The sequence below is a fragment of the Eulemur rufifrons genome, chromosome 30 (genome assembly GCF_041146395.1).
Source record: "Eulemur rufifrons isolate Redbay chromosome 30, OSU_ERuf_1, whole genome shotgun sequence".
Taxonomy (NCBI): Eukaryota; Metazoa; Chordata; class Mammalia; order Primates; family Lemuridae; genus Eulemur; species Eulemur rufifrons.
In genome coordinates this window covers 109769556-109797156 of record NC_091012.1, presented here as the reverse complement: position 1 = coordinate 109797156, position 27601 = coordinate 109769556, and the positions used below count along the sequence as shown (strand labels likewise).

The 27601-nt window shown below is 40.2% G+C and overlaps 1 protein-coding gene across 1 annotated transcript; it reads left to right on the top strand.

Annotated features, from left to right (window-relative positions):
- Positions 1 to 1835: 1835 nt before the first annotated feature.
- Positions 1836 to 27349, top strand: ATP6AP2 (ATPase H+ transporting accessory protein 2). Its single transcript, XM_069463023.1, has 9 exons — positions 1836 to 1970; positions 8771 to 8901; positions 10579 to 10710; positions 16375 to 16470; positions 16655 to 16792; positions 18652 to 18705; positions 19890 to 20039; positions 20988 to 21107; positions 26073 to 27349. The coding sequence occupies exons 1-9, from the start codon at positions 1931 to 1933 to the stop codon at positions 26265 to 26267; spliced, it is 1056 nt and encodes a 351-aa protein (XP_069319124.1). The 5' UTR covers positions 1836 to 1930; the 3' UTR covers positions 26268 to 27349.
- The last annotated feature ends 252 nt before the right edge of the window (positions 27350 to 27601 follow it).

Below are 27601 nucleotides of genomic sequence, written 5' to 3'. Positions count from 1 at the left end.
TCGAGTGTTAAAAGTTTCCCGTTTCCCAAAGTTGAGTGATGAAATCCAGACTCCATTTCCTAACTTGAGAATGGCTTTGGTAAGCATAGTAGTTCCAGAAAGTTCAAACTGATTATTTGGGAAGTGTTTTTCTGATTCTAGTTTTCACTTGGGCAAGTTTTTCCTAGGGTGGGTCTGCTACCTGCGGAACTCCTGGGGTCACTGCTTTTAGCCTATTTTCTTTTCTTCTGCCCTCCATTCCAAGAAGAAAACGGAGACTGGGAACTGAGGAAACAGGAAGGCATATTTTCCCCCAACAAGTCTGTCCTACATTGTGCATTGTACAGTACTCAAACACCTTCAATGGCTCCCCATTTCCTACCAAATAAGGTGTAGTTCTTTTATGTACCATTCAAGATCCTCAATAAATATGTCCCTAACTGAAACTTTTAGCTCTCTGTGTCTCCCTCTCCCATATAATCTCTTTGGTCAAACTAAACAGTTAATGCTCAACCTGACTGAGGTTTCTCCCTGCCATACCTTACAGTTTTTGCTGGAAAAATCTCCCCATCCCCTATCCTTGACCTAGATGGAAACCATATCCATTCTTCAAGGTCATTGGCTGGGGCATCACTTTCTGACCACAGATGCTATACTATGTCACCCCTTGTCCCACATCAGGCAAAAGACTATGAACTGTGGGAAGCGAAGATCCTAGCCTAATTAGTATGCTTAGCCCTTAGACATCCTCAGAGAACACTTTGCCCAGATTGGAAACTGAGTGAATGTATGAAGTACTTAACTAATTTTTTGTCCCATTACTCTTCATATATCAGAAAGTCTTTGGAGGTATGGTTGCCAGATTTAGCAAATCAAGATACAGGATGCCCAGTTATATTTGAATTCCAAATAATTAATGAATACTTCTTTTAGTATAAGTATGTCCCATGAAGTCTTTTGAACATACTAAAAATATTCATTGTTTATATGAAATTCATTTTTTTTTTTTTTAGAGATAGAGTCTTGCTCTGTTGCCCAGGCTGGAGTGCAGTGGCATGATCATAGTTCACTGCAGCCTCTAACTCCTGGGCTCAAGTGATCCTCCTGCCCTCAGCCTCCCGTAACTAGGACTACAGGCGGGAGCCACTGTGACCCGCTAATTTTTAATTTTTTTTTGTAGAGATGGGGTCTTGCTATGTTGCTCAGGCTGGTCTCGAACTCCTGGCCTCAAGCAATCCTCCCACCTTGGCCTCCCAGAATGCTACGATTACAGGTGTGACCCACTGAGCCCGGCCTGAAATTCAAATTTAACTGGGCGTCCTGTGTTTTATCTGGCACTCTAAGTGGAGGGCAGGGGTTCCCCAAGTTGCCTGGCTTCCTCCCCAGCACCTCCCACAGGTGCTCAGCATCTGTGTTCTTGTTAGAGCGAAACCTGAACCAGCCCCGTCTTTCACAGCTGGCATCCGTAGGAGGGCGGAGGCACCCGATCCGGACAGACAGACACCCCCGTTGCAGACCGTCACTCGAGACTAACCAAAGGGTCTGCACCCGAGAGGCAGCCCCACCCCGTGGGTTCTCGGGACCCCTCGACTGGCTCTGTCACCCCCTCTGACCACCCGCCCTGCCCTCCATCTCGTGACCCGTTTTCACAGACTGGAGGGGCGGGACTGCCCGGCTTTTTTAATTGCTGCCTACCATTGGCAGTGCCTTCCATCCATTACTTTAGGCCCCGCCCATCAGGCTGACGTTTCCCGGCTGCGTCTCTCCCGTAGCCGCGACGTAGCTGGCGATTGGTGGAGAAGGCGGCGCCTGTCTGGGTGGAGGCGACGAAGGGGCGGGCTTCGGGAGTCCGGACAAGCCCGAGCGCGTCAACCTCTCGCGCTGAGGTGGTGGCTTGTGTCCCGCCACCCCACTCCGTGTTGCCCCGCACTGCTGTGGCCGCCGCGGCACCATGGCTGTGTTCGTCGTGCTCCTGTCCTTGCTAGTGCCGGGTGAGGAGCCGGGGGCGGGGGGGCGGACTGGGCGTGCTCTGGAGGCCCTGTGCCACTGGGCTTGGAGGTCGGGGGCGGCCGGGGGCGGGTGGCAGCGGGGCAGGTGCCGCAGTGCGGGCAGCCAGCGGCGGCCTCACCTCAGCTGCCTCTCTCTCGGCGTCTTCTCCGGATCAGCCTGTGGCTGCTCATCCTGACCGGCCGCCGGGCCCGAGGCTGGGCTGCGTGGAGCGGGGGGGCGCTCTCCTGGGCCGGCCTCCACCCTCCGCCTCTTTGAGGAAGACTGGTCCGCCAGCTGTGCCGCTGACCTCCTGTCAGCCTGGCCTCTTCCGGCTCGAGAGACCCTTCGGAGGACCGGATTGCATTTCTCAATGAAGTGCTGAACCGCAGTCCTCTGGGAAGAAGAGAAGGCAGCCTTCTTGGCTGCCACTGGCTGGCGCGATTTTTTGCATTTGTATGGTGTCTTCATGTCTAGTGTTGCCATCAATAATTAGTGAAATCCCTTCTCTTCCCTTATATGTATTTCAGGATGCAAAAATTGAGATGGAGACATTGTTTTTATGTAATTATTTCTTCAGGCGAATACTAAGCACCTCTCAATAGTTTGTCACACTTCCCAATTTTAAGGATTTGGAAACTAGGATGAGTCATGTCCTTAGGGTCACATGTCAGTAAATGGTAGCTTTCTAAGTGGAACCTAGGTTCTCTAGCATTCAGCAAGAGGAGTGGAAGTCAGCTAATGTTTGGCTTCTTACTGTGTATCATGTGGTAATGCATTTCATTTTACAGCAATCCTTAGAAGAGAGTATCATCTTCATTTAGAAGAGTGATCAAGCCTAAATAAATTACCCAACACCAAACAGGTAGTAAGTAGCAAAGATGGATTTGAACCCAGATCAGTGGTGCCAAAGCGTGGGCCTTTTCCATTTTATGTTTTGTAGCAGTTAACACTTTTACTGTGTGAGGACGTGAGAGTGATGGGGACTGTGACTGGGGGCACAGACAGTAGTGAACAATTTGGAGGAATGGGCGTTGTGGTCCCCACTGTGTCAGTTGAAAACCTATGGGAAACCTGAGCCTCTGTCCTGTGAGGTGCTGGGAGGTTCTGCTTTTGAAATGGTGATTTCCTTCTGCATAAGGTACAAAATACAGAACAGTGACGTTCTTGAAATTGGCAGATCTCCTCCATGCCTGGAGGTGCTCAGTGTTGTGTGTTGATGATAGTTACATCTGTTTCCATGTCCCAAAAGTTTTAGGGTTCTTTGTTTCTTTCTCTTCTTTGTTTGTTTTTGGCCCTGGAAAGGTCATTCTGATCTACCCAGATACCTTGGGGAAAATTTTAATTTTAATTCAGTTTTTGAAATTTAAAAAATCTTCCCTTTGATACTGTGATTTAACTGAACATCTATCTATTTGAATGTTATGACTGAGAATATTTTGATTCAGTGGGTAGGTTTTTGTTTGTTTGTTTGTTTTTTGGTCTGAGATAAAACAGTTGCTTCTGTACATGGTTTGAACATGCTTTCCTTACTAGAATAGTCTAGTTCCTACAGAACAAGAATCTGATCCTGTCAGCTTCTGCGTTGCCTTGTCTTGTCAGATGAAGTTAAGTTATTATTTTCCACAATGACTAAATGTGATGTAATGGAAGACATCTTTAAGAGCTCTGACTTCTCTATTTGAGGAAAAAATAGAAATCCTTTAAAACAGTGTTACCAAACTAGAGAGAGAACTAGGGAACTAGAGAAAAAGGGGAACTACGGTTATGAATACCATGTCATGAGGAGTACATGAAGAAATTCAGATATTGAGCCTGAAGGGGAAAGGCCAAGGGCAAACACATGGAATTTGAAGGAATATCATGTAGAAGAGGTACTTGATTTGGTCAGTGATGCCCCCAAGGACAAAAGCAGGACTCACTGTTTTTTTTTTTCCAATTGAACGATTCCATCCACCTTTCATAGAAGATCATAGCACAATGTGGTGCAGTTCTCAGAGGGAAGGACACTTACCCTCTACCCAAACTGGGAGGCTGAGGGAAATTTCCCCAGGGGAGAGGCCTCGCAGGGCAAATATGTGAAAGGTTGAGGTGGGGAAAAAAAAGGCATTTGAGACAGAACAACATGTGTAAAATCACAGAGATGTGAGAGCAAAAGGGCAAATAGTTTGGTGGGGCTGGAATGTATAGGGGTTAAGTTGAGGAGATCCCAGAAATAAGGTTAGTGAGGTGCCTTGGTGTTATGTTTTGGATTTTGCCTGGAAGGCTCTGGATAGTGAGTGAAGGCATTTAAGCAGAAGGATGAGCGAACAGAGCTATATTTTGGAAAAGTGATGGGAAGGCTGGATCGGAGAGTGGCATGATGGGGTCATAAGGCAGCCAGCTCTAGCAAACCTGGTGAGGGCCGAAGAGTGTGTACTGGACATGGAAGGGAAAGGATTTGTGAGATAAGAAAAAAAGATCAACAGATTCAGTGGGTAATTGGCTGTCGTGCTGAGGAAGGATTTAAAGATGGCTGGTTCGAGCTGCCAGGTGGGAGGCGGTGTCATCCTTCAAAATCAAGAATACAGGAGAAGCATGTGGAAAGATGGTGAATTCAGTTTTGAACCTGTTGGGTTTGAAGGACCCATGGGACTTAGAAGGAAATGCTCAGCCAACTGTTGGGTATGTAGGTCTAAGGCTCAAGGGAAATCTAGGCTGGAAATAAAAATCTGGGAGCCATCAGTGTGTTTTTTGGAGTTTGTAGTCTTAAAGTAGATGGAGTCAGCCAGGGAGAGAGATGTAGACTAGAAAAGCAGTGAGGGTCAAGAATGGAGCCCTCAGATCTCCAAAGTGGAGTATGCTAGGTGATCTATTTGGATGCCAGGAGAATGTACTAGAACTTCCATTTGTATCTATTTTTTTTTTTTGAGACAGGGTCTAGCTATGTTCCCCAGGCTAGTCTCAAATTCCTGGCCTCAAGCCTCATCCTCAGGCCAATCCTCCCACCTCAGCCTCCCTAGTAGCTGGGATTACAGGCATGTACCACCACACCTGGCTCTATATCTAGTTTTTTATTTCATCTTTTTAAAAATAGTAATGGTCAGATATTTTATAGACTGTCCCTCAGTTGGGGTTTGTCTGATGTTTTCTCATGATTAGATTGTGAAGACTACTACACAGGTATCTTATCCTTTTAAAAAATGTTTTTGTGTGCTTTGTAATACAGTACAAATATATAATCTATTGTAGTACGTGTGTGTGTGTGTATAGACTGCTTTCCAATTTTGTGCCAAAAGGGTTGAAATCTAAAAAGTTTGGACACTACTGCTTTAAAGGACAGGAAAGGAAAAAACTGAGGAGAAGCAGCCAGAGGGGTTGCAAAAACCGGGGGCCCTGGCTTCATGAAGGCTAAGGTAGAGGATTTTCAAGGAGGGAGTTGCCAGTATCAGATGCTTTGGGAAGTTAAATAAATTAAGGGCTGAAAATTGTCTTTTGGATTTGGTGAGTCATTTTAGTGGCATGGTGGGGTCAGAAGCTGTGGCTTAGGTAGTAAACGTGATATGAAGAAGTTGAGAAGCAAATGGTGGTTGACTCCTCTTCCCAGATTCTTCCTCTGAAGGGAAGCAGAGGCTGGTAGCTGGTGGAGACCGGTAGGACCAAAGGAAGTCTTTTAATTTTAGAAGGGGAATACCACAATTGTATTTTTATGACGAAGTGAAAGGGCCAATTAATTAAAAGGGGAAAATTGGTAGTTCGAGGTGTGACTTCATTCATTCATTAACTCAACAAGTATTTACTTAGCACCAATGTGTCAGGCATTGTTCTCAGCCCTAACTCCTCGTATGTTGTCTGTCCCGGAATAGTGGCTTAATAAACATCGAATGAATGAAGGTCCTAAGAAGGCTGAACACAGGATGGTCTTAGGCTGGAGGAGGGACACATCCCTGCCCTCATGTCTGGAGGGAGAGGAGATCCTGGTAGGGGCTTGTACAGATATATTTGTGGTAGGGAGAGGAAGCAGGTAGCTCAAGGAATTCCTCTGCTTTCTCTGTGAAGCTGGAGATGAGGTTATCTGGTGAGACTGAGTGGGGAGTGATAGCATAGGAAGTTGAAAGTGAGGAAGCCCATTTCAATTCAGTACAAGAAAAATTCTTTCAAAGGACTAGAATGTTGGGACAATGAAGCTGATTGCTGGCAAACATAGTGTTTGTAAAATGAAGTGGTGTCCCTCATCACTGGTAGTATTCAAGTAGAGGAGAGTGACTTTCTGCCAGGTATCCCTGAGGCATGATACCTGCAGTAAGCAGAAGTTTGGACAAGATGATCTTTTTTGGTATAGGAGTCCATGACTCTAAGGTTTTCTAAAGCTCTAGGCTCCTGAAGGACTATTGTGCAGGCATGGAAGTTGAATCTAACTATGAAGTTGAGGCAAAGTTATTTGGTATAGCTTTGCTGGGATTGAGTAAGTAGGGGCATGTCTCAAAACAAGGATGTCTCCAGATCAAAATATGGTTCTTTTTTTTTTTTTTTTTTTTTTTAAGACAGAGTCTCACTTTGTGGCCCAGGCTGGAGTTCAGTAGCATCATCATAGCTCACTGGAACCTCCAACTCCTGGGCTCAAGTGATCCTCCCACCTCAACATCCCAAAGTGCTAGGATTACAGGCATGAGCCACCATGCCTGGCCAAAAATATGGTTCTTTACATGTGTACGGTACTTGGAAAGTATAGGTCTCTTGCTGCCCCATTTTTCTTAGAGTTTGCAAAGACTACCACTTCAGCGAACCTAGATGTTTATCAGTTGCAAAAGACCACTCCATTCTGCTAATATTTTTTTGTCTGACTTCAGCTAGTACAATTTGGAAATCCTGCTCTGGCAGCTGTGCTGAATTGAAACTCATAACTCTTCCTGTTGTATCAGCACCATCCTGAGGCCTTTTATTTACTGTCAATACTGCAACACCAAAACATTTACTGTTGCTTCCAATTTTATTCTCATACCCTGTAAGTGGTGCTTTCCTTAGGTCAAGAGAATAACACTGATGCTTTACTAAAGTCTAATTTTCCCATATTAGGTATGGCCAAGATTTGTTTTGGACTTGGAGCTAATCTTTTCGTGGAACCCAAAAGTTTTCATTAATTACTTGTCCCTGTGTAACCTAGACATCACTGGGTTAATACATAATGGATGAAGAGGCCAAATATCATTCTTAGCCCTGGAGGGCTTATAAAATAGTGCCATTATTCTCATCCTTCATCTTTTAATCCCAGGCCCCAAACCCTTAGACTAGTTGACTTTATCCTTACAGAATACCTTTTCTCACCTTTTTGATATGTCAACTGCAAATACTATTTCCTGGATTTTGTTTGTAAATTATAAAGTGTTTTTATATTCCCACTGATAATGTGTAATTCCCTATTTGACAGTCCTCATTTCACTAGGTTTGCCTGTGGGACATAAGGAAAGATGTGACCTATGCTAAGATATACTGACCTGCTAAAATCTTATAGTGAAATACTAGGAACTTTATGAATTTGCATTTTTGTAGAGAGGGTTGATGGTAGCAATAATTTAGTGATTTCAAGTTTATTTTTTTCCTTTTTAGCCTGTACCAGGGCTTTGTTTTTTTCCTTTTAAATTTTGGAGAAATATCACTGATTTCTAATTCTTGACAAATTGCCACATGCCCCTGTTAAGGGCCACTGCAGAAAGGTGTCTGTATCATTAAAAGAATCCTTACAGTTGTACTTTTGTTCCAGCAGAATGTATGGACTTAAGTTCTTAGAGTGATACTTGGAAAAAGAATTTGTTAATGTTTAGGATTCAGTATTTTGTCCAATCATAATTTAGTATGTTAAGTCAGTGGAGTCTGGGGAAACATGTATTATATTTGTCAATGGAAAAAAAACCAAACTCTGTAAAATAATTTTAAAGAGATTTATTCTGAGCCAAATTTGAGGACCATGACCCAGAGCCACGCCCAAGAAACCTTGAGCAAGTGGACTCGCTGTGGCTGGGTTTGGTTTTATACATTTCAGGGAGACAGGGGTTACAGGTAAAGTCATAAATCAATATGTGGGAGGCATACATTGGTTTGGCCCGAAAAGGTGGGCCATCTCGAAGGGGGGTGGCTTACAGGTTATAGGTGGGTTTAAAGATTCTTTGACTTGTAATTTGTTAAAGACATGAAGCTTTGTGTAAAGGCTTGGAATGTTTTAATAGTAAGGAGGTCTGTTTTTTTTTTTTTTTTTTTTTTTTTTTGAGACAGAGTCTCACTCTGTTGCCCAGGCTAGAGTGAGTGCCGTGGCGTCAGCCTAGCTCACAGCAACCTTAAACTGCTGAGCTCAAGCGATCCTCCTGTCTCAGCCTCCCAAGTAGCTGGGACTACAGGCATGCGCCACCATGCCCGGCTAATTTTTTCTATATATATTTTTAGCTGTCCATATAATTTCTTTCTATTTTTAGTAGAGATGGGGTCTCGCTCTTGCTCAGGCTGGTCTAGGAGGTCTGTTAATCAGAGACAAGCCACCAGGCATATATTTGTTACCTAAATTGAGGACCTGCAGGTTTGTCTTGCATACCCTTTGGCCTGTTAATGGGTTACAAAGGATGTCTCCAAGAAGGGAGCAGGGCATGCTGAGGCATGTCTGACCTCCCTCCTTGTAGCAGGCAATTTAGTTTTGGCCAAGTTGAGGTCCATTTGATCAGCCGGTGGGGGGGTGAGCCTTAAGATTTCATTTTAGTTTACATATTTAATAATCATCAAGGTGGGTGTAAAAGATTATGATGCTGATAATTCATTTACTAATCTGTTCTCTTCTCAGGTGTTTTGGGGAATGAGTTTAGTATATTAAGATCACCAGGGTCTGTTGTTTTCCGAAATGGAAATTGGCCTATACCAGGAGAGCGAATCCCAGATGTGGCTGCGTTGTCCATGGGTTTCTCTGTGAAAGAAGTATGTATATTTTTAAAAAAAAATGTTTGGAGCTGCTTCTAAGAACATTTTTGTTGATTTCTGCTAATAGCCCAAGAAAGCAATAAACATAAGATACATTTGGTACAGATTACAAAAGTTATAAAGCTCTTTTGTAGTTGGGGAGATTTTGGATAAGTGCTTCAAGCTTGGCTTCTGAAACCAAATTATTATAAATCATTACTCACGTAATTATTCATAGTAGTGAATTTTTCTGTATATAAGAGAATGTATCTTTCCTACTATTAGTAGAATGTATAATTTTTTTTAGTACAGATGATAGATTTACTATGAATATAAAATGTATATGCATCTTGCCTGAGGTTAGAAAAATAGTGTGGTCAGTGACCTAGGAGCAGCCAAGGACCTTGGTTTCCTAGAATGAAGTTATAATCTACTGTGGTGGAAGGGGCCTAGATCCCGTCAGTAGGAGAGATCTGAAGCTAAGGGCTTAGAAGAAAAGAAATGCAGCTTGCTCTGTCTTGCTATCATTATCTCCTTCCACTTTGTAAGTTTGGTGCCTTTGATGTAGTCTTTAGATAGCATCGATCCTGAGTGCCCTGAACACCAGAACCTCTGCATTGGAACTGCTTTACTGCCAGGCCTAAGGATAGAGCCCCTAAGCTCTTTGCAGTCTTTGGGCAACCAAAGTGAACGTGATTATTTGATTACATTTAAGGATGAAATTTGTACCTAGTTCTTTATAACCTTAAATTTGACTACAAATGGCTGTTAACCTAGAGAAATAATTATTAGTAAACTAATATGAGTTACTTTCAGCAGGAATTATTTTATTTATAAAGAGCCTAGTCTAAAGAGAAATGTTAATGACAGTCTTGCTATGTCACTGTGAAAGATAAAAGTGATGCTGTCTTTATATAAGGGCAAAAAATGATGTGGGGGAAGAAAATGTCAATGACTAAGAAGGGAAAATATTTTGCAGTCTGGAATTTGAAAACTACCTATGTTTTGTATGCTTGCTTGCATTTTACCACAAAAGGTTTGAGATGACTTACTATTAGACTTTGTTTCAAATCTGTAGAATTTAAAGAAAGTGCAGAGAGTAGAAATCAGCATTCTTTTTTTTTTTTTTTTTTTTGAGACAGAGTCTCACTGTGTTGCCCAGGCTCAAACAATCCTACTTCTGCCTCAGCCTCCCGAGTAGCTGGGACTACAGGCATGCGCCACCATGCCCAGCTATATTTTTAGCTGTCCAGCTAATTTCTTTCTATTTCTAGTAGAGATGAGGTCTCGCTCTTGCTCAGACTGGTCTTGAACTCCTGAGCTCAAACGATCCGCCCGCCTCGGCCTCCCAGAGTGCTAGGATTACAGGCGCCTGGCCTTTTTTTTTTTTTTAAACTAGTCAAGTGCAGTAGTGAGGAGGGGGGAAAGTAGTAGAACAAGGAGTTCAATCTGTAATTGACTGTGAACAATCAAGCGAGATAAATAACTCACTACCTTCGGACCAGCCAAAATCAGCATTCTTGATTAAGAGATTGCAACTACTAAAATACCATAAATGAAATGTTTAAATTCTCTGTGAATTTTCCTTGCTAGCATCATCTCAGAACCCCTTAACCCTGCTTACTTAGATGTTACTGGGGAGATAATTTCCTGACTTGATAATTAAGCAACAATTTTGTGCTTTTCAACGTTTAGGACCTTTCTTGGCCAGGACTTGCCGTGGGTAACCTGTTCCATCGTCCTCGGGCTACTGTTATGGTGATGGTGAAGGGAGTAGACAAACTGGCTCTACCCCCAGGCAGTGTCATTTCATACCCTTTGGAGAATGTGAGTATTTATTATAAAATAAAGGGATACGTTCTTAATTTTCTCTTGTTAGCTGTCATTATGAATTGCATTCTTAACACACTTGTGTTTTTCTGATGTACAATTTCTTTTGAAAACACAATTTCTTCTAAAAAACTTACCTGGTGATTGCAAATTTATTGAGAGTACTTTCTAAGATAAGAGGTAGAGAAACTGCCCCACTCAGAATAGCTGGAGGCTCGAAAAAGAGCCACCAAAAGAGAAAACAATTGAGGATATATCCTGCTGACATTCTCTTGGGCATTGTCACGTCACCTTCCCTTCAGAATTTTACCTCTTTTTTGTGTGTATAAGGAGACTGGAGGCTATTTGCTGGCTCACTACTCCTTCACTGGCCTTTCAGGCTATGTGGGTGACCTAGCTGATGTGAGAGGTCCTCCTTCCACTGCAAGCATATAGAAGTGCTGGATACAATGTCACAAAAACATTTTTACTAGCATAACTAAACTTGAAGAGGAGGGGTACACACAGGTGCCAGATATGAATAGAAAACTCAGAAACCACAGTGGTGAGCAGGAGCTGACACTGAAATTGTGTTCCCTGCAGAAAGCCAGGGACTATAAAATGCTGTCAACTTGTTTTTGAGAAGAGGACTAGTAAAACCCCAGCTGCCTCAGGGTTACAGCACAGGAACTGGCTTGGCACCCTTGGCTGTGGGACTCAAAGTGTCTCCTGAGAGAAATCAGAATTACAGGCTTTTGTTGTGTAGAGTGGTTCTTTCCAAATTCACATGACCCACCCCAGAGGGACACCTCCACAGCCCAGGGCTCCTTTGGTAAAAAATGGAAGATGAGTGGAATTTACAAAGCACTGGAAGGAAAAAAAATGCCATGAGGAAGTCAGCAGGTGCAACAAACAGAATTCATCCTCCTGGAACTACAGATAATAGAACAATCTCAAAGAGGTTTTAAAATATATACATTATAATTGTGAAAGAGGAAGAAATAGAAACTGTGAGGCAGTTATAAGGCATTTTTGATACATGGTGGTTTTGTTGATATTTACTTCTAAAGATTTCGTAATTTATATTGTGATTTTTTTTTTAATTTTTTTTTTTTTTTTTTGAGACAGATTTCTCACTCTGTTGCCCAGGCTAGAGTGCCGTGGCATCAGCCTAGCTCACAGCAACCTCCAACTCCTGGGCTCAAGCGATCCTTCTGCCTCAGCCTCCCAAGTAGCTGGGATTACAGGCATGTGCCACCATGCCCGGCTAATTTTTTCTATATATTTTTAGTTGTTCAGCTAATTTCTTTCTATTTCTAGTAGAGATGAGGTCTCGCTCTTGCTCAGGCTGGTCTCGAACTCCTGAGCTCAAACGATCCACCCGCCTCGGCCTCCCAGAGTGCTAGGATTACAGGCATGAGCCACCACGCCCGGCCTATATTGTGATTTTTTTAACCCATGAGTTATTTAGAAGTGTTTTTTCCAAATGTCTGGGTTTTTAAAAATAATTTCTAATTTTTAGATTTCTAATTTCATTGCATTATAAGACTCGTCTGTGTGAGGCTGATTTTCTGGAAATTTTTTTCAGACTTTCCTGTGGTTTAGTACAGATTATTTGCAAGTACACATGGCCTGCTTACAAAAAATGACCATGTACTAGACCACAAGGCAAATTTCAGCAAACAGTAAAAAATCAGTATCATATAAACTATCCTCTCTGACCACAATGCAGTTAAATCTGAAAATAATAATAAAATAATACCTTAAGAATGTATTTGGATCAACATCTCCCCTTTTCCCATCCACCCCTCTCCTGTAGCCTCTGTTAACCATCATTCTACTCTCTACTTTCTGTGAGTTCAACTTATAAGTGAGGTCAATGCAGTATATTCGTTCTTCTGTGTCTGGCTTATTTTCGCTTAGCATAATGTCCTCCAGGTTTATCCATGTTAACAAATGACAGGATTTCCTCCCTTTTAAGGCTGAATAGCATTTCATTGTGCATATATACCACATTTTCTTTACCCACTCATCTGATGATGGACACCTACATTACATCCGTATTTTAGCTATTGTGAGTGGTGCTGCAGTGAACATGGGAGTGCAGCATGCTGATTTCAATTCCTTTGGATATATCCCCAGAAGTGGGATTGCTGAATCATACTTGAGTGATATATTGCGTAGGATAGTGACTATAATAATTAATGCATTGTATATTTCAAAATTGCTAAATGAGTGGATTTTAAATGTTTTCACCACAAAAAGATATGTGAGGTGACAGATTTGTTAATTAGCCTGATTCAGTCATTCCACATTGTAAACATATATCAAAACTATAAATGTATATCGAAACATCACATTGTACCCTCCCAAATACATACATTATTTGTCAGTTAAAAATAAAAAGTATTTGGAAATGGTAAAAACAAACAAAAGATCTGACTCCTCAGATTTAAAGCATATTGAACATCATCCAGTAGGCTAAAGCCAAATCAACACCTAGATATAGCAAAATTGAAGAATCATCAAGGAAATGGAAAATCTTAAAAGCTAGCAGGGAGAAAAGACATTGTCATTTCAAAGGAATGGGAGTGGAATGAAAGCAGATTTCTTATTGCCATTGTGGACCAGAAGAGCAAAGAAAGGAAAAGCAGTGATTGTATAGTATGAGACTAGCCTGAGAATATTACTTATGAGGTCATAGTAATGAAACGATCCTGATCCAGTGAAAATTCTGATGTGAATATTGGGAGGGTTGAGAGATGGAAATAATGCATATATGGGGCAGTGGATGGGGACGTGGTTTGGTGATGTGAGAGAACCAAATCCTCATTTTCTTTCTTTCTTTCTTTCTTTCTTTTTTTTTGAGACAGAGTCTTGCTCTGTTGCCTGAGCTAGAGTGCCGTGGCGTCAGCTTAGCTCACAGCAACCTCAAACTCCTGGGTTCAAGAAATCCTTGTGCCTCAGCCTCCCGAGTAGCTGGGACTACAGGCACGCGTCACCATGCCCGGCTAATTTTTTCTATATATTTTTAGTTGTCCAGATCATGTCTTTCTATTTTTAGTAGAGCCAGGGTCTCGCTCTTTCTCAGGCTGTTATCGAACTCCTGACCTCGAGTGATCCACCCGCCTCGGCCTCCCAGAGTGCTAGGATTACAGGCGTGAGCCACCGCGCCTGGCCCAAATCCTCATTTTCTATAATGGATGGTAAATAGATAATGCCTAAAATTGAAAAAATCAAGATGTAGTCATTTAAGCATCTTATTTAGAAATGGTGGTTAAAAAAAAAGGAAATAAAGGATTTGAAAGTCAGTGCCTCAGAGGAATGGGAAGTGAGGGGAGGGGCAAACTTATTTTTCATAAAATGTCTTATAGAACTATTTGTTTCTTTGAACCGTGTATATATCTGACTCTTAAAAATTAATTTTAAAAAAAAATGTGAATAAGAAAAGATAGTTAGAATAAATGTATTCCTAAATTTGTGATATGAGGAGGAAATCACTATGGAAATTTCTAAATTATTTGGAACTGAAAAACAATGTGAATGTACCATATATAAAAAAAGTTGTGAGGTGCAGCTAATGTGGTAAGAAAAGGGAACTTTATAGCCTTCGATGCACATGTTAGACAATTCAGATTGTCTAAGATTGGAAATTAATGAGCTAAAGAAACCAGAAGAATTTCAGAGTAAATGCCCAAAGTGGAGGGAAGGGAACAATAAAGATCAAAAGGCAGATTGTTTTCACAAGGAGTATTTAAGTAGTTTATTATGTGATTTCTGTGAAAATCATTGTAGATTTCCTTTAAAATAAATATATAAAATCTAAAATGCCATTTCAAGATTTTTATTATTAGCATATAATCCAAAAGTAAACATTTTAAAACAGACTAACCTCATTTTACATGAGGAGAAACTGAAAAGAGCTCATTTTATTGCTTGACCTTGATTGGCTGCTCATAATACTTTTCCTGGCAGAAGATGGTAAATGACATGTAAGACTCAGAGGGTAAACCCCACAAAATATAAAAATCAGAATGTCTTAGAATTCTACTTAATGAAGCTTCCATTTGATTGACCAGCTGTTTTAATTAGAATTTCAAGTCATATAGATACAGAAATTCCAGGACAAACATGCATATCCTTATGTTAGTAATATAGAGTGGGAGAAAAAAAACAATCATTTGTTTTTAAGCAGCCGAACTTTTTGCTTTTTGATCTTAGTTGTCTGTATCTTTTCCTTCACAGTCTGGCATTCATCTGACTCATTAGCTTCTCCAATTTGATTACTAGGGACATGTTACCTTTAATCGTCAACTTTCCTGACCTGAGTGCCATTTCCCTAGGTGAAATGAGGCTGGAGAGTTTTTGTGACTTGCTCCTGTATTCCCTCTAGAGCCTGAGGAGGTGAACCATGTGATTGCAAAAGCAACGCACTTCTAGCTGACTCAGGGAGACTGCTGACAGTATGCTTTTGCAAGTCTGAACTCTCTTCCCCCTCTTCGCTTACTCATTAACTCATTTTAAGAGAATTTTGAGAAGAGTTAATATACATCTTGAGTAAGAGAAAAAACTGATTTCATTTCACAGTATCATCAAATTGATCACTTAATTTTGACACTGGGATTTCATCAGTAAGATTTATATAATCACATTGATTTCTGCCTGTACCACATTAGCATTAATTTGCTAATTACAAACAAGAACCTTGAAGTAGTAAGGTAACTTAACCAAAAAAAAAAAAAAAATCACTGTAAGAAATTGCCATTAAAACAAACAATACCGTACTGCTCGTTTTAACTCAGTAATATGGGGCATAAAATAATTTTTGGGGGGGATTACTATAATTTACTTTTAAAAATAATGAGCAAAACAAATCTATAGGGATAGAAGCCAGAATTTTGGTTACCCTTGAGGGTGGAGGTGATACTTACAGGGTGATGATGATGTTCTGTGTCTTGATCTGGCTGGGTTACATGAGTGCATCTATTTGTGAACATTTGTTGAGCTGTTACCCCAAGATATGTGCACTATATTATATGTATGTTACACTTTAATAAAAAATTCAAGGAAAAAAGGTCTTACTACAATTGGTTATTCCAATCTAATAATATCCGTATGTGGTCCTAAGATAAAGACTTTAAAAATCTTGTGACATACTTAATGCCTGAGAGTCTACAGTCTGTCTGAAGACAAATGCTAAATCTTATTAAACATTTTTAAAATTTTGAAATGAAAAATGAGATGTATTTCTCTTTCAATTAAATTTAATATTTTAGATTCCTCTAACCTCTTAAATGCAAGTATTAATAAATACTTTGTTGTGGAATATACATTTATTGTGGCACATTTAGTTAATATGGAAACCAAATGTATTGACACTTACAATACACAAATGACCACCAGAAAAATGGTTTGTGCTAGATAATGTTGTGTCCTTCAGGTGTGCAAGTTATTTCCCACTTAGGCACACTGGGAAATACAGTCTCAGCCCACTGGGGGATGTTTAATCTTCTGTTCCCTCAAAAGGGCTCTTTGTGTTTGGAAATGATTTGGGTCTTTTAACTGTTCACAGAAAATGCTAGTGCCTTTTGTTCTTTTAGGCTCCTTTTAAAATGCCATCTGAATGATTTTTCTTCCCACTTTGGTTCAGATAATAATTGTGATCTTACTCTTAAATTTCAGGCAGTTCCTTTTAGTCTTGACAGTGTTGCGAATTCCATTCACTCCTTATTTTCTGAGGAAACTCCTGTAGTTTTGCAGTTGGCTCCCAGTGAGGAAGTAAGTGATAAAGCTTTTACTTAAGATGCTTTAAAAAAAAAAAGCTTTCATAATTTGAAAATTTATTATGAAATATAATTTTATGAAAATGTAAAATTAATTTTATGAGAAATGCTGTCAGACCTCTGTGTGTTGGAATTAATCTGTAGAATGTGAGTAACGTAAAATTACTCTCTTCTTGCAGAGAGTGTATATGGTAGGGAAGGCAAACTCGGTTTTTGAAGATCTTTCAGTCACATTACGACAGCTCCGTAATCGCCTGTTTCAAGAAAACTCCGTTCTCAATTCACTTCCCCTCAATTCTCTGAGTAGGAACAATGAAGTAAGTAGTGCGGTTATTGAATGAATAAATGAAAATCGTTAATGTCCCACTCCTTATGCTACTTGAAATCTTAGAAATTTTGAAATTTTAGAAAATGAAAACTATTGCAGATTTACTGCTGGAGTAGATTCTTCTTTCCTTTAGTGTAATTTTCTTATGAATTGCGTGAATAAACTGATTCTTTTTGTGAATTGAGCTGTAGTAAATAGTATCGCATTCTAGCATGAGGGCTGCCACCTATCAGGCTAGAAACCACAGTGTCTACTTGGTGGAGCTGTGTAGATCTGATAACATGGGAGCCACTGTTCACTACTGCTGCTGTCATGTTGCCACATTTCTCTCATCCATCCCTAGATACTACAGTGGAGGGAGTCACCCCCATCACCCCTACTTTTTTCTTTTTTTTTTTTTTGAGACAGAGTCTCGCTCTGCTGCTCGGGCTAGAGTGCCGTGGCGTGAGCCTAGCTCACAGCAACCTCAAACTCCTGGGCTCAAGTGATCCTGCCTCAGCCTCCTGAGTAGCTGGGACTACAGGCATGCGCCACCATGCCTGGCTAATTTTTTCTGTATATTTTTAGTTGTTCAGATAATTTCTTTCTATTTTTAGTAGAGATGGGGTCTTGCTCTTGCTCAGCCTGGTCTTGAACTCCTGACCTTGAGCAATCCACCCGCCTCGGCTTCCCAGAGTGCTAGGATTACAGGCGTGAGCCACCGCACCCTGCCTCCTTTTTTTTTTTTTTTTTTTTTTTTTAAAGAGATGGGGTCTCACTCTGTCACACAGGCTGAAGTGTAGTGACGTGACCATAGCTCACCACAGCCTCAAACTCCTGGGCTTAAGCAATTCTCCTACCTCAGCCTCCTGAGTAGCTGGGACTACAGATGCATGCCACCGTGCCTGGCTAATTTTTAAAATTTTTTGTAGTGATGGAGCCTTGTTATGTTGCCCAGGCTGGTCTTGAACTTCTGGCCTCAAGTGATCCTCCCACCTTGGCCTCCCAAAGTGCTAGGATTACAGGGTGAGCCACTGTGCCCAGTGCCTCCTGTCCTTTTGACTCTTGCCTTTCAGCTTCACCACCTGCTAATGCACCCTCTTAGCCACATGGCACGCCACCTTAGTGGCAGCCTTACCAGTCTTTATCTGATAAGGATGACCAGGACCACTATCTTTATTCTCCTATGTGTAAAGTATTCAAGGGAAGTGAGCAAACCGGGCCATTGGCAGGATCTCATTGCATTGTGCTAGGATATCCTGATGCCTTGAGGGAAAACCACTGTAGAATTTGGATGCTTTATCATGTTTTTTTTTTTTTTTTTTTTTTTGAGACAGAGTCTCACTCTGTTGCCCACGCGAGTGCCATGGTGTCAGCCTAGCTCATAGCAACCTCAAACTCCTGGGCTCAACTGATCCTCCTGCCTCAGCCTCCCCAAAAGCTGGGACTACAGGCATTTGCCACCACACCCGGCTAATTTTTTCTATTTTTAGTAGAAATGGGGTCTCGCTCTTGCTCAGACTGGTCTCGAACTCCTGAGCTCAAGCTATCCTCCCACCTTGGCCTCCCAGAGTGCTAGGATTACAGGCGTGAGCCACCGTGCCCGGCCTTTATCATGGTTTTATCAAAAAAATACAGCTATTTAGTGGTAGTCACTATGCTAGGGAATGTCCATCACCTTTTTGCTAGGAAACGATGTGTTATATATATGCATTTTCAATTGAAGTGAACCTACCAAATGGAGGAAAATTATATAAATTCACTTATGTGATTGACATTTGTAATATCCTGTCCTTTACTTGGTAAATGGCAAATACAGATCTCTGACGCACATTTAAAAGAATGCTCATTTCTTTTGGCTCTTTGTAGGTTGACCTGCTCTTTCTTTCTGAACTGCAAGTACTACATGATATTTCAAGTTTGGTAAGTAGAATGCTCTAATTTTTCAGTTCCATTTATTTTGCTTCCTAGAGAATCCTTGGGTGATAGTCAAGCCAGTTGAATAAGTATGCCCTAGATTTATGATCTCATAAAAACTGAGAAATTAATGGTGGTGTTGGGAATTTTAAACACATCTCATAGTCAAATTAGTTTACATTTCTACTTTTTGGAGAGATAGTATATCCTCTAAGAACACAAGCCTGGGAATAAGAACACCCTGGATGTAGTCCTAACTTGGCTGTTGATTTCTTGTCAGACATTCAGACTTAATTTCTGTATCTCTGAGTATAAAATAGAAATAATAGTTTGTACTAATAATATCAGCCAAGTCAAGAAGGGAATAAATCTGTCTGAAAGGTATTTTTTTGGTGAATGATTTTTAACACATTGACTGCCATACCAGAAAAAAAAAATTTTTCCTTGGGGCCAGTAGTGTTTTATTACAAAAATAGAATAAAAACTTTGAAAACAAAATGATCCTTTCTAATTTAATGAAAAAAATTGTTATTTTTTATTGTTTTCTATGTGTGAGTTATATGCAACTTGAAAAATAGTTCATACGGCTCCCAAGGTAGAGATGTGTGATCTACATGTGCTTCATGAGGCCCCGGGCTCAAAACTAGCATGCATTAAAGACAACTCACATGGCAGTTAATGTGCTAAAAAAAAAATCATCCTTGTGACTGAAATAGAAATTCTCACCTGCTTTCTGTCTTCTGAAGTTGTTTCCCAAACTTTTTCAGCAGGAATTGGTTTGGGGAGTCTGGAAGTATAGGGGGGCCTGCAAGGTGGTCTGGGAGGACATGTAGGCAGTATCTACTCTCTGACCACTGATGGCCTGTGCATTCCTGGGATCAAACCGGTCCAGCCATCTGTTCTTTCCTACCGTGGCCCATATGTGAGTTTTTAAAATTAAGGAATTTTGTTAAGAGCTTTTATCAAATATTCAGGGGGTCCTGTACTGCTCCTAAAAATGATATTTGTGTTAGATTTGTTTTATTAGAAACTCCCATTTAAACTAGTTCCATTTGCCACCATTTTAAACTATTTATATGTTGTGGCACATTGGTATGGTTATGTTTAGCCTAGTTTAGTTAGGCATAAAACTTAAACTGGCTGTGTTTGACATCTTACTTTATCCACTACGTTTTGTTTGTTCTCCCAAGTTGTCTCGTCATAAGCATCTAGCCAAGGATCATTCTCCTGATTTATATTCACTGGAGCTAGCAGGTTTGGATGAAATTGGGAAACGTTATGGGGAAGACTCTGAACAATTCAGAGATGCTTCTAAGATCCTTGTTGATGCTCTGCAAAAGGTAAATATCCATGTGATATGAGAGATTGGAGTGTGACCATTTCACTTACAGCCTCTTAATGGAAAAATCTGCTTTGTGAAATGTTGGTGAAAGTCTTGCTTGCCGCCTTTGAGGGTCTTCTAATTATGGTGGCCAAGCATGCATAAGACAAAGGTGTATATTGGGATATCTCTTGCTAATGCTGGGAGGGGCAGCATTAGGAAAGGATTGGTAACTCTCTAGCACAGTATTGTTTTGTTATTGTGGTAAAATATATATAACATAAAATTTACCATTTTTAAGTGTATAGTTCAGTGGAATTAAGTTCACATGTTATGCAACCATTACCATCATTCTTCTGTAGAACTTTTTCATCTTCCCAAACTGAAACTCTGTACCCCTTAAACACTATGAGATAATCGAAGTAGCACACTTAACACAGTACCAGACATTTAGTAGATGCATAATAAATGCTAGTTCTCCTCTGCCCTTGAAGTTGTTCACCTGCCACTCTTCAGTGAGGCCTCATATTTAAATCTTTGTAGAGGTTTGTAATTATTTCTTCATTTTTCTTTCCAACTTCCCTTCCCCCAATTTATATGCTGATAAATTCAGTCTCTTCTTAAAGTAATTGTATTTAAAATATTTGAATATATGTTAAAGCTTAACACTTTTCTGAACATTCTAACATAATCAAACCTTTAAGACTTGCCTATTTTGAGACATAGTATACGTTCTTGTAGCTGCACAGAAGCTTTACAAATAATTTTAATATGTATCTGACGCATCACAAAAAATTAGTGAGGTAATGCATATGTTAGTGAGTCAGTGTGGATTTAGCTATTCCACAATGTATACATATTTCAGAATATATCGTACACAATATAGATAATTTTCATTGGTTGATTAAAAAATTAAAAATGAAAAAAGTATGTGTTTGATATTCATAATAATGTTCATAACTTTCAGTTTGCAGATGACATGTACAATCTTTATGGTGGAAACGCAGTGGTAGAGTTAGTGACTGTCAAGTCATTTGACACATCCCTTGTGAGGAAGACAAGGACTATCCTTGAGACAAAACAAACAGTGAGTATATTTTTAGATCCTGCTTTAAAACTATAAAATTAACTTTTTATTAGAAAACTAAATCCCATATCACCTATGGGTGACATGAACGAGCAGTCAGTAAATTTGAAAAACAGTTTCAGTTAAAACATAGGTTTATTATTCACATAGGTATGTATGTGTGTTTTGCCAGTGATACTCAGTTCTTTTGGGGCTGTAATCAGATAATGCAAGAATCTGAGTTAGAGATAAAAGTAAATCTGTCAAAGCCAATAAGATAATTCAAATATCGGTTATATACAAGGAGATATCAGAAGCTAATGTGAGGGAGTGGTGTGGCTTTCTCATCCTGTAGACTCTGCTATTCTAGAGGGATGCTGTCTTTGTGGCACAGTACCTCATTTTCTGGGGTCTTCTATGTATACCTCTTTATAATTTTGATTTCAATGATATTTTGGTACGGATCTTAGTTGGATCTTAAGCATTGAGAGAGTTCAGGGCAAGGTCGCTGGCCATGGTAAAACATGTATGTGTGTGCGTGTACATGCACATATACATACATACAGCTGCAGCAAAACTTGGGGAGTGGTGATGGAAAGGAGTAGTATAGATGCTCCGTAACGTCATGTGGTCAAGAACATGACTTAACGGTTGGCTTCATCACTTGCAGGAGTCAGATACCTGGTCATTTATATACATTCCCCTTCGGACCCATTTGCAGCCCCCACCCTGCTCAGTTTTACTGATCCAAGTGTGGGACTTGGAGTAAGGTTGAAGCTAATGCCTATTTAAGATAGTCAAGAGATGACTGGTTTGAGATTGTTTCATCCTAAATTGAATTTGGTGGAAGGACCTCTGTGTTTAAGACAGCATGGCAAGCTAGACAACCCCCCAAAATTTCCCACTATAAAACGTCTAAAATAAAAACCTTTTAAAAAATGTATAGTTCAGCTCTCAAGAAAGTAAGGGAGACTGGGCGCGGTGGTTCACGCTTGTAATTCTAGCACTCTGGGAGGCTGAGGTGGGAGGATCACGTGAGGCCAGGAGTTGGAGACACATCTGAGCAACATAGCGAGACCCTGTCTCTACAAAAAATAGAAAAATTAGCCAGGTGTGGTGCTGCACACCTGTAGTCCCAGCTACTTGGGAGGCTGAGGCCGGAGGATTGCTTGAACCTAGGCATTTGAGCACTGCAGTGAGCTATGATATGATGACGCTGTACTCTACTCCGGGCAATAGAGTGAGACCCTGTCTTGAGGGGAAAAAAAAAAAAAAAAAAGAAAGTAAGGGAAATTCCTTTACAGAGTAAATGAAGGGAGAGCAACCTGAATGTGGTAGGTAGGCTGCCCTAAGGACATTTGCCAGTTGCATTACCAGGAGGCCTTTGGGCTCCCTGCATGTAGGGGATCGGAACTGATACCTCCAGGTAAAGCTGGGGACCCTGAAAGGGCTGTGCCGTCAGTGAGAGGGTAGACTAGAAAACAATCTGCCCACCAGCAAAGGGAGACAGAAAAGCAACTTGGTCTGTGGGAGGTTGGTGTATATGTTGGGAGCGGGGATGTTTTTCAGGGAATTCTTAACCTCAGGGCTACCTTCATGTTGATTTGGGGCTCACATTTATATTACTGCAAGTTCTAGGAAGCCCCCGGCCAAGAAATTAATATAAAACCTGGTTCCAGGCTAGTAAGACCTCTCTGGTGCCGAGCATAAGAAAATGTAAAACTTCTCTGGCAGGACATGTTATCAGTACAAGCCACAGCAGAGGAAGGACCCCCACAGCTAGACTCCCCAAACATGAACTCAGAAAAATTGTAAAATACGGGTGGAGCCAATCCACCATGAGTGCGAATTAGCTAAAGCAGCAAACGGCAAAATTAGATCCCCAAGAGCTTCAAATAATATGTGGGTAGAAGCCATAAAATAATGGTTTAAATTAAACTGTTTAAAGAAATAGAAGGAATCAAAAAAGAAAGAAGAATTTTTTAAAAGATAGATTTGAATTTACTGGGAAAACTTTTAAGTACTGGATTCTTTTGGCATTGCCATGTTAGGCCTTCTAATTTTAGACTCCAGAGAAAAGTGTACCAGTTTGAAGAAGGTCCCAGTTTTAGCAGTTTCTTTGAGAAATCAGTTTTGCAGAGCTGAATTATTTTGTTTTCTATGAGTTGTTAGATTGAATTTAGGAATCAGCTGCTTTAATGGGTAAGTTGAATTTATTAGAAAGTAGTTTTCCAACTTATTGTATGGTAGAGAGGGGCAAGAGTCAGGTAATGTCTTTGGATTTTATCTACAGGGTAGTGAAGTAACGCTTTACATATGCAATCGGAAGTCTTAAGATTTCTTTTGTTAAACATAACAGACCAAAATGAACACTTTGAGATGGGAAGCTGGTACCAAACATTCCTTGGAATACCATTTCAGTCTCTGACTCACTACCTTGAAGTTGACAACTTTTATCACTCTCCTATATCCAGTGTGCCCCCCTCAACTCAGTGTACTGACAGTCTCACCTACTTGGCGGAGAAAAAGAGGCCTCAGCATGAGTTTTCAGGGTGATGGAAACGTTCTAAATTTAGATTGTGGTGATGACTATGCAACCACTAAAATTCGTTGAATTGTATATTTAAAATGGGTGGGAAAAAGAACTTGTTTACCAAAAAAAGAAACAAGCAAAGAGGTTTTCAGGGAGTCTAAGCTACCCGCAGGTAAACACATGTCTGTGTACCCATCCTCTCCTCCAGTTGAAACCACCATCTTCCCTAGTTTAGGAGCGAGATAAGAGTTTAAGAAAATGTTTACTGAATGCTGGCAACACGCGAGGTGCTAGGGCTGTAGGGACAAACAGAACTAGGTTACATGCTCTTCTCCACCCTCACTGCCAGGTACCACACCCCACTCTGCCACCACCTCCCAACTTGTCTGTCTCCCTGCTTCCCAGCTGGCCCTTCCCACATCCGTCCTGCACATTGTCATCAAGGCTTTGTGGTTTTTTATTTTTGGAGACAGAGTCTTGCTCTGTCACCCAGGTTGGAGTACAGTGGTGTGATCGTAGCTCACTGTAACCTCGAACTCCTGGGCTCAAGCAATCCTCCCATCTCAGCCTCCCAAGTAGTTGGGATTACAGGTACGTGCTGCCAGGTGCAACTACGTTTTTGTGTGTTGTAGATAGAGATGAGGTTTCACTGTGTTGCCAGGCTGGTCTTGAACTCCTGTCCTCAAGTGGTCCCCCTGCCTCGGCCCCCACAAAGTGCTGGGATTACAGGCATGAGCTACCATACCCAGTCAGAGTTATCTTTTTTTTTTTTTTTTTTTTTTGAGACAGAGTCTCACTCTGTTGCCCAGGCTAGAGTGAGTGCCGTGGCGTCAGCCTAGCTCACAGCAACCTCAAACTCCTGAGCTCAAGCGATCCTCCTGTCTCAGCCTCCCGAGTAGCTGGGACTACAGGCATGCGCCACCATGCCCAGCTAATTTTTTCTATATATATTTTTAGCTGTCCATATAATTTCTTTCTATTTTTAGTAGAGGTGGGGTCTCGCTCTTGCTCAGGCTGGTCTTGAACTCCTGAGCTCAAACGATCCGCCCACCTCGGCCTCCCAGAGTGCTAGGATTACAGGCGTGAGCCACCGCGCCCGGCCCAGAGTTATCTTTTTAAGACAAACCTGATCACTCACTTCCTGCTTGAAACTTGTCAATAGTATCTCATTGCTTAGAGGCTCAAGTCCAGATTCTCAATAGCTTCCCTGCTTCTAGCTTCATCTCCTGCTGTTTTCCTACTTTTAAAATTTTCTATCCAGAATGAAATTTCCCAAACAATGCTTTCGCCAGAATGAATTCAGTTTCTCAAACAATGCCTTTGCATAGGCCTGCATTCAACCCTCCCCGTCCACCCCACCAGGACTGGCAGATTTAACTTCAAGATTGAAGATGTGGCTGAAGCATCATTTGTTTTTCCTCTTTAAGTTTAAAAGAAAATTTAAGTGGCTCATACATACATAATATGTAACATTTAATACGATTTAAAGAATAAAAATAAACCTGGCACTGTGGCTCATGCCTATAATTCCAGCACTTTGGGAGGCTGAGGTGGGAGGATCTCTTGGGCCCAGGAGTTTGAGGTTGCAGTGAGCTGTGATCACACCACCACACTGCCTGGGCGACAGAGCAAGACTCCCTTTAAAAAAGAAAACAGTCTACGGCCATAACACCCCGAACACGTCTGGTCTCGGAAGCTAAGCAGTGGCAGGCCTGGTTAGCACTTGCATGGGAGACCACCTGGGAATACTGGGTGCTGTAGGCTTAAAAAAAAAAAGAAGAAAGAAAACAAAAGAATAAAAATAACTATACTATATAGCTTAAGAGAATACTTGTTCCTTTGAAGCTCCCCTATCTTATCCCTCTACCCTCCCCCATCCAGATGTAATTGCTATCCTGAATATTATGTTAATATTCCCTTTTTTTCCTTTAGTTTGACTACATATGTATTTATCTTTAAATGATGTTGTTTGGTTTTGCCTATATTTGAATTTTATATAAATGGAATCATATTATATATATTTTTCTATGTTGTTTGCTAAGTATTGTTTTTAAGATTCATTCAGGCTAATGAGTGTAGCTGTAGTTCAGTCATTTTACTGCTGTATGTTCCATCCTGTGGATATGCCACAATTATTCATTCTGTTGATGGTTCTTGTACATGTCTCTTGGTACACATGTAGAAATTTTCCCTTGGATTTACTGGCTCACAGGATATGAACACCTTCAACTTTTTTAGGTATTGCCAAATTTTCTCAAGCAGCTGGACTGGTCTTTACTTCTACCAACAGTGCCAAGTATCTGCTCCACAAAGGCTCCCCTTCTTGGTTTCTCCTAGTATAAGTAGCTCTTATTCCACTTAGGAATAAATGTTTGTTAGACAAATGAATCATAGCTACTAAACTGGAATAATTTCCTAAGATTCTTCATTTTTCTTTCTTTTCTTTTTTGTAGAAGAACACAGCAAGTCCCTACAACCTTGCATATAAGTATAATTTTGAGTATTCAGTGGTTTTCAACATGGTACTTTGGATAATGATTGCCTTGGCCTTGGCTGTGATTGTCACCTCTTACAATATTTGGAACATGGATCCTGGATATGATAGCATCATTTATAGGATGACAAACCAGAAGATTCGAATGGATTGAACTTTCCTTATGTCAGATTTAGAAAAGGAGTTTGGAATTTGGCTGTTTTGTTAAAATATATCTCTTAGTGTGGTTTAAAGTAGATAGTACACTTTAAATTTATAAAAAAAAAAAAAAAGCAAATTTTGTTCTCTATTTTGTGTGTGCCTATAATGTTTTTTTAGAGTGAATTATAGTATTGATGTGAATTGAATTGTGTGATAGATTCCATAATATGCTCAAATATTATGATATAGCCATTTAATAACATAATTTCATTCCATTTAATAAATTTGGAAATATGCACTGAAAGAAATGTAAAATGCTTAGAATAGCTTGTGTTATTTATGTTGGAAAAATGCACTGAATTTATTAGAGAATCTTATGAATGCCTAACTTCCTTACACGGGATAGGTGAAAATCGTATTTGGGCTGTTGTATACTATGAACCATTTGTAAATGTCTTAATTTGATGTAAATATCTCCGAAACAAGAGAAAAGGTTTTTAATTTAGAGCAGCCCTAGAATATGGATGTGCTTATACAATCGCTTTGTTTTGGAACTGTATCTGATTGACAGAGGATAGCTGTTTTTTAACCTTCTGCAAGTCTGGTGGATCCATATGGTCTAGTATGGATATTAAAAATACTACATTGATCTAAGAAGAAATTAGCTTTATGGAGTATAGATGCTTTTAATTGTACACACAAAAACAAATGTTTGGGGGACATCTTGAGGCATGAATGTAAAATATTTTTATTTCAGTAACTTTTCCCCTGTGTAAGTTACTATGGTTTGTGGTACAACATCATTCTATAGAATATTAAGTGGAAGTGGATGAATTCTACTTTTCATGTGGAAGTGGACCAATGTCTTTAAAGAGTGACAAATAAAGTTAATGATTCCAAATTTGTGTCATTTCAATACTAAGTCTATTTTATATTATAAAAACCTAACTAAACAGGCTTTTATTTCATCAGGATTGGCTGTTTTGTTATACTAATTGGATTCATGCTGGGTTTTTTTTTTTTTTTTTACATTTGTTTATTCTTACTGCCTCCTCAGATTCAGTACCAATATAAGGAAGGCATTTTAATTACCATGTATGATAAAGTCACACTTGACTTTATGTAGGAAAAGGTTAAATTTCCTAAACATTTTTAAAGGTGTATATAAGCAGGTAATTGGTTAGAATATGAAGGACTATCTAAGGTAAAGGCTTATGGTTATGATTTTATTTCTTAAAAAACATATTCGAATTTTTAATTTCATGATTATGTAGCAAAATTATTTTAGTATGAGTGTTGCAGCCCTGACCCTGGGAACCTTCCCTTAGGTTTACTATTAGCTCTTTC

Coding starts and splice junctions, on each gene's coding strand:
- ATP6AP2 (XM_069463023.1), top strand. CDS start 1,931: ATGGCTGTGTTCGTCGTGCTCCTGTCCTTGCTAGTGCCGG. Junction 10,711..16,374: donor TTTCATACCCTTTGGAGAAT/GTGAGTATTTAT, acceptor CTTAAATTTCAG/GCAGTTCCTTTTAGTCTTGA. Junction 20,040..20,987: donor TTGTTGATGCTCTGCAAAAG/GTAAATATCCAT, acceptor CATAACTTTCAG/TTTGCAGATGACATGTACAA.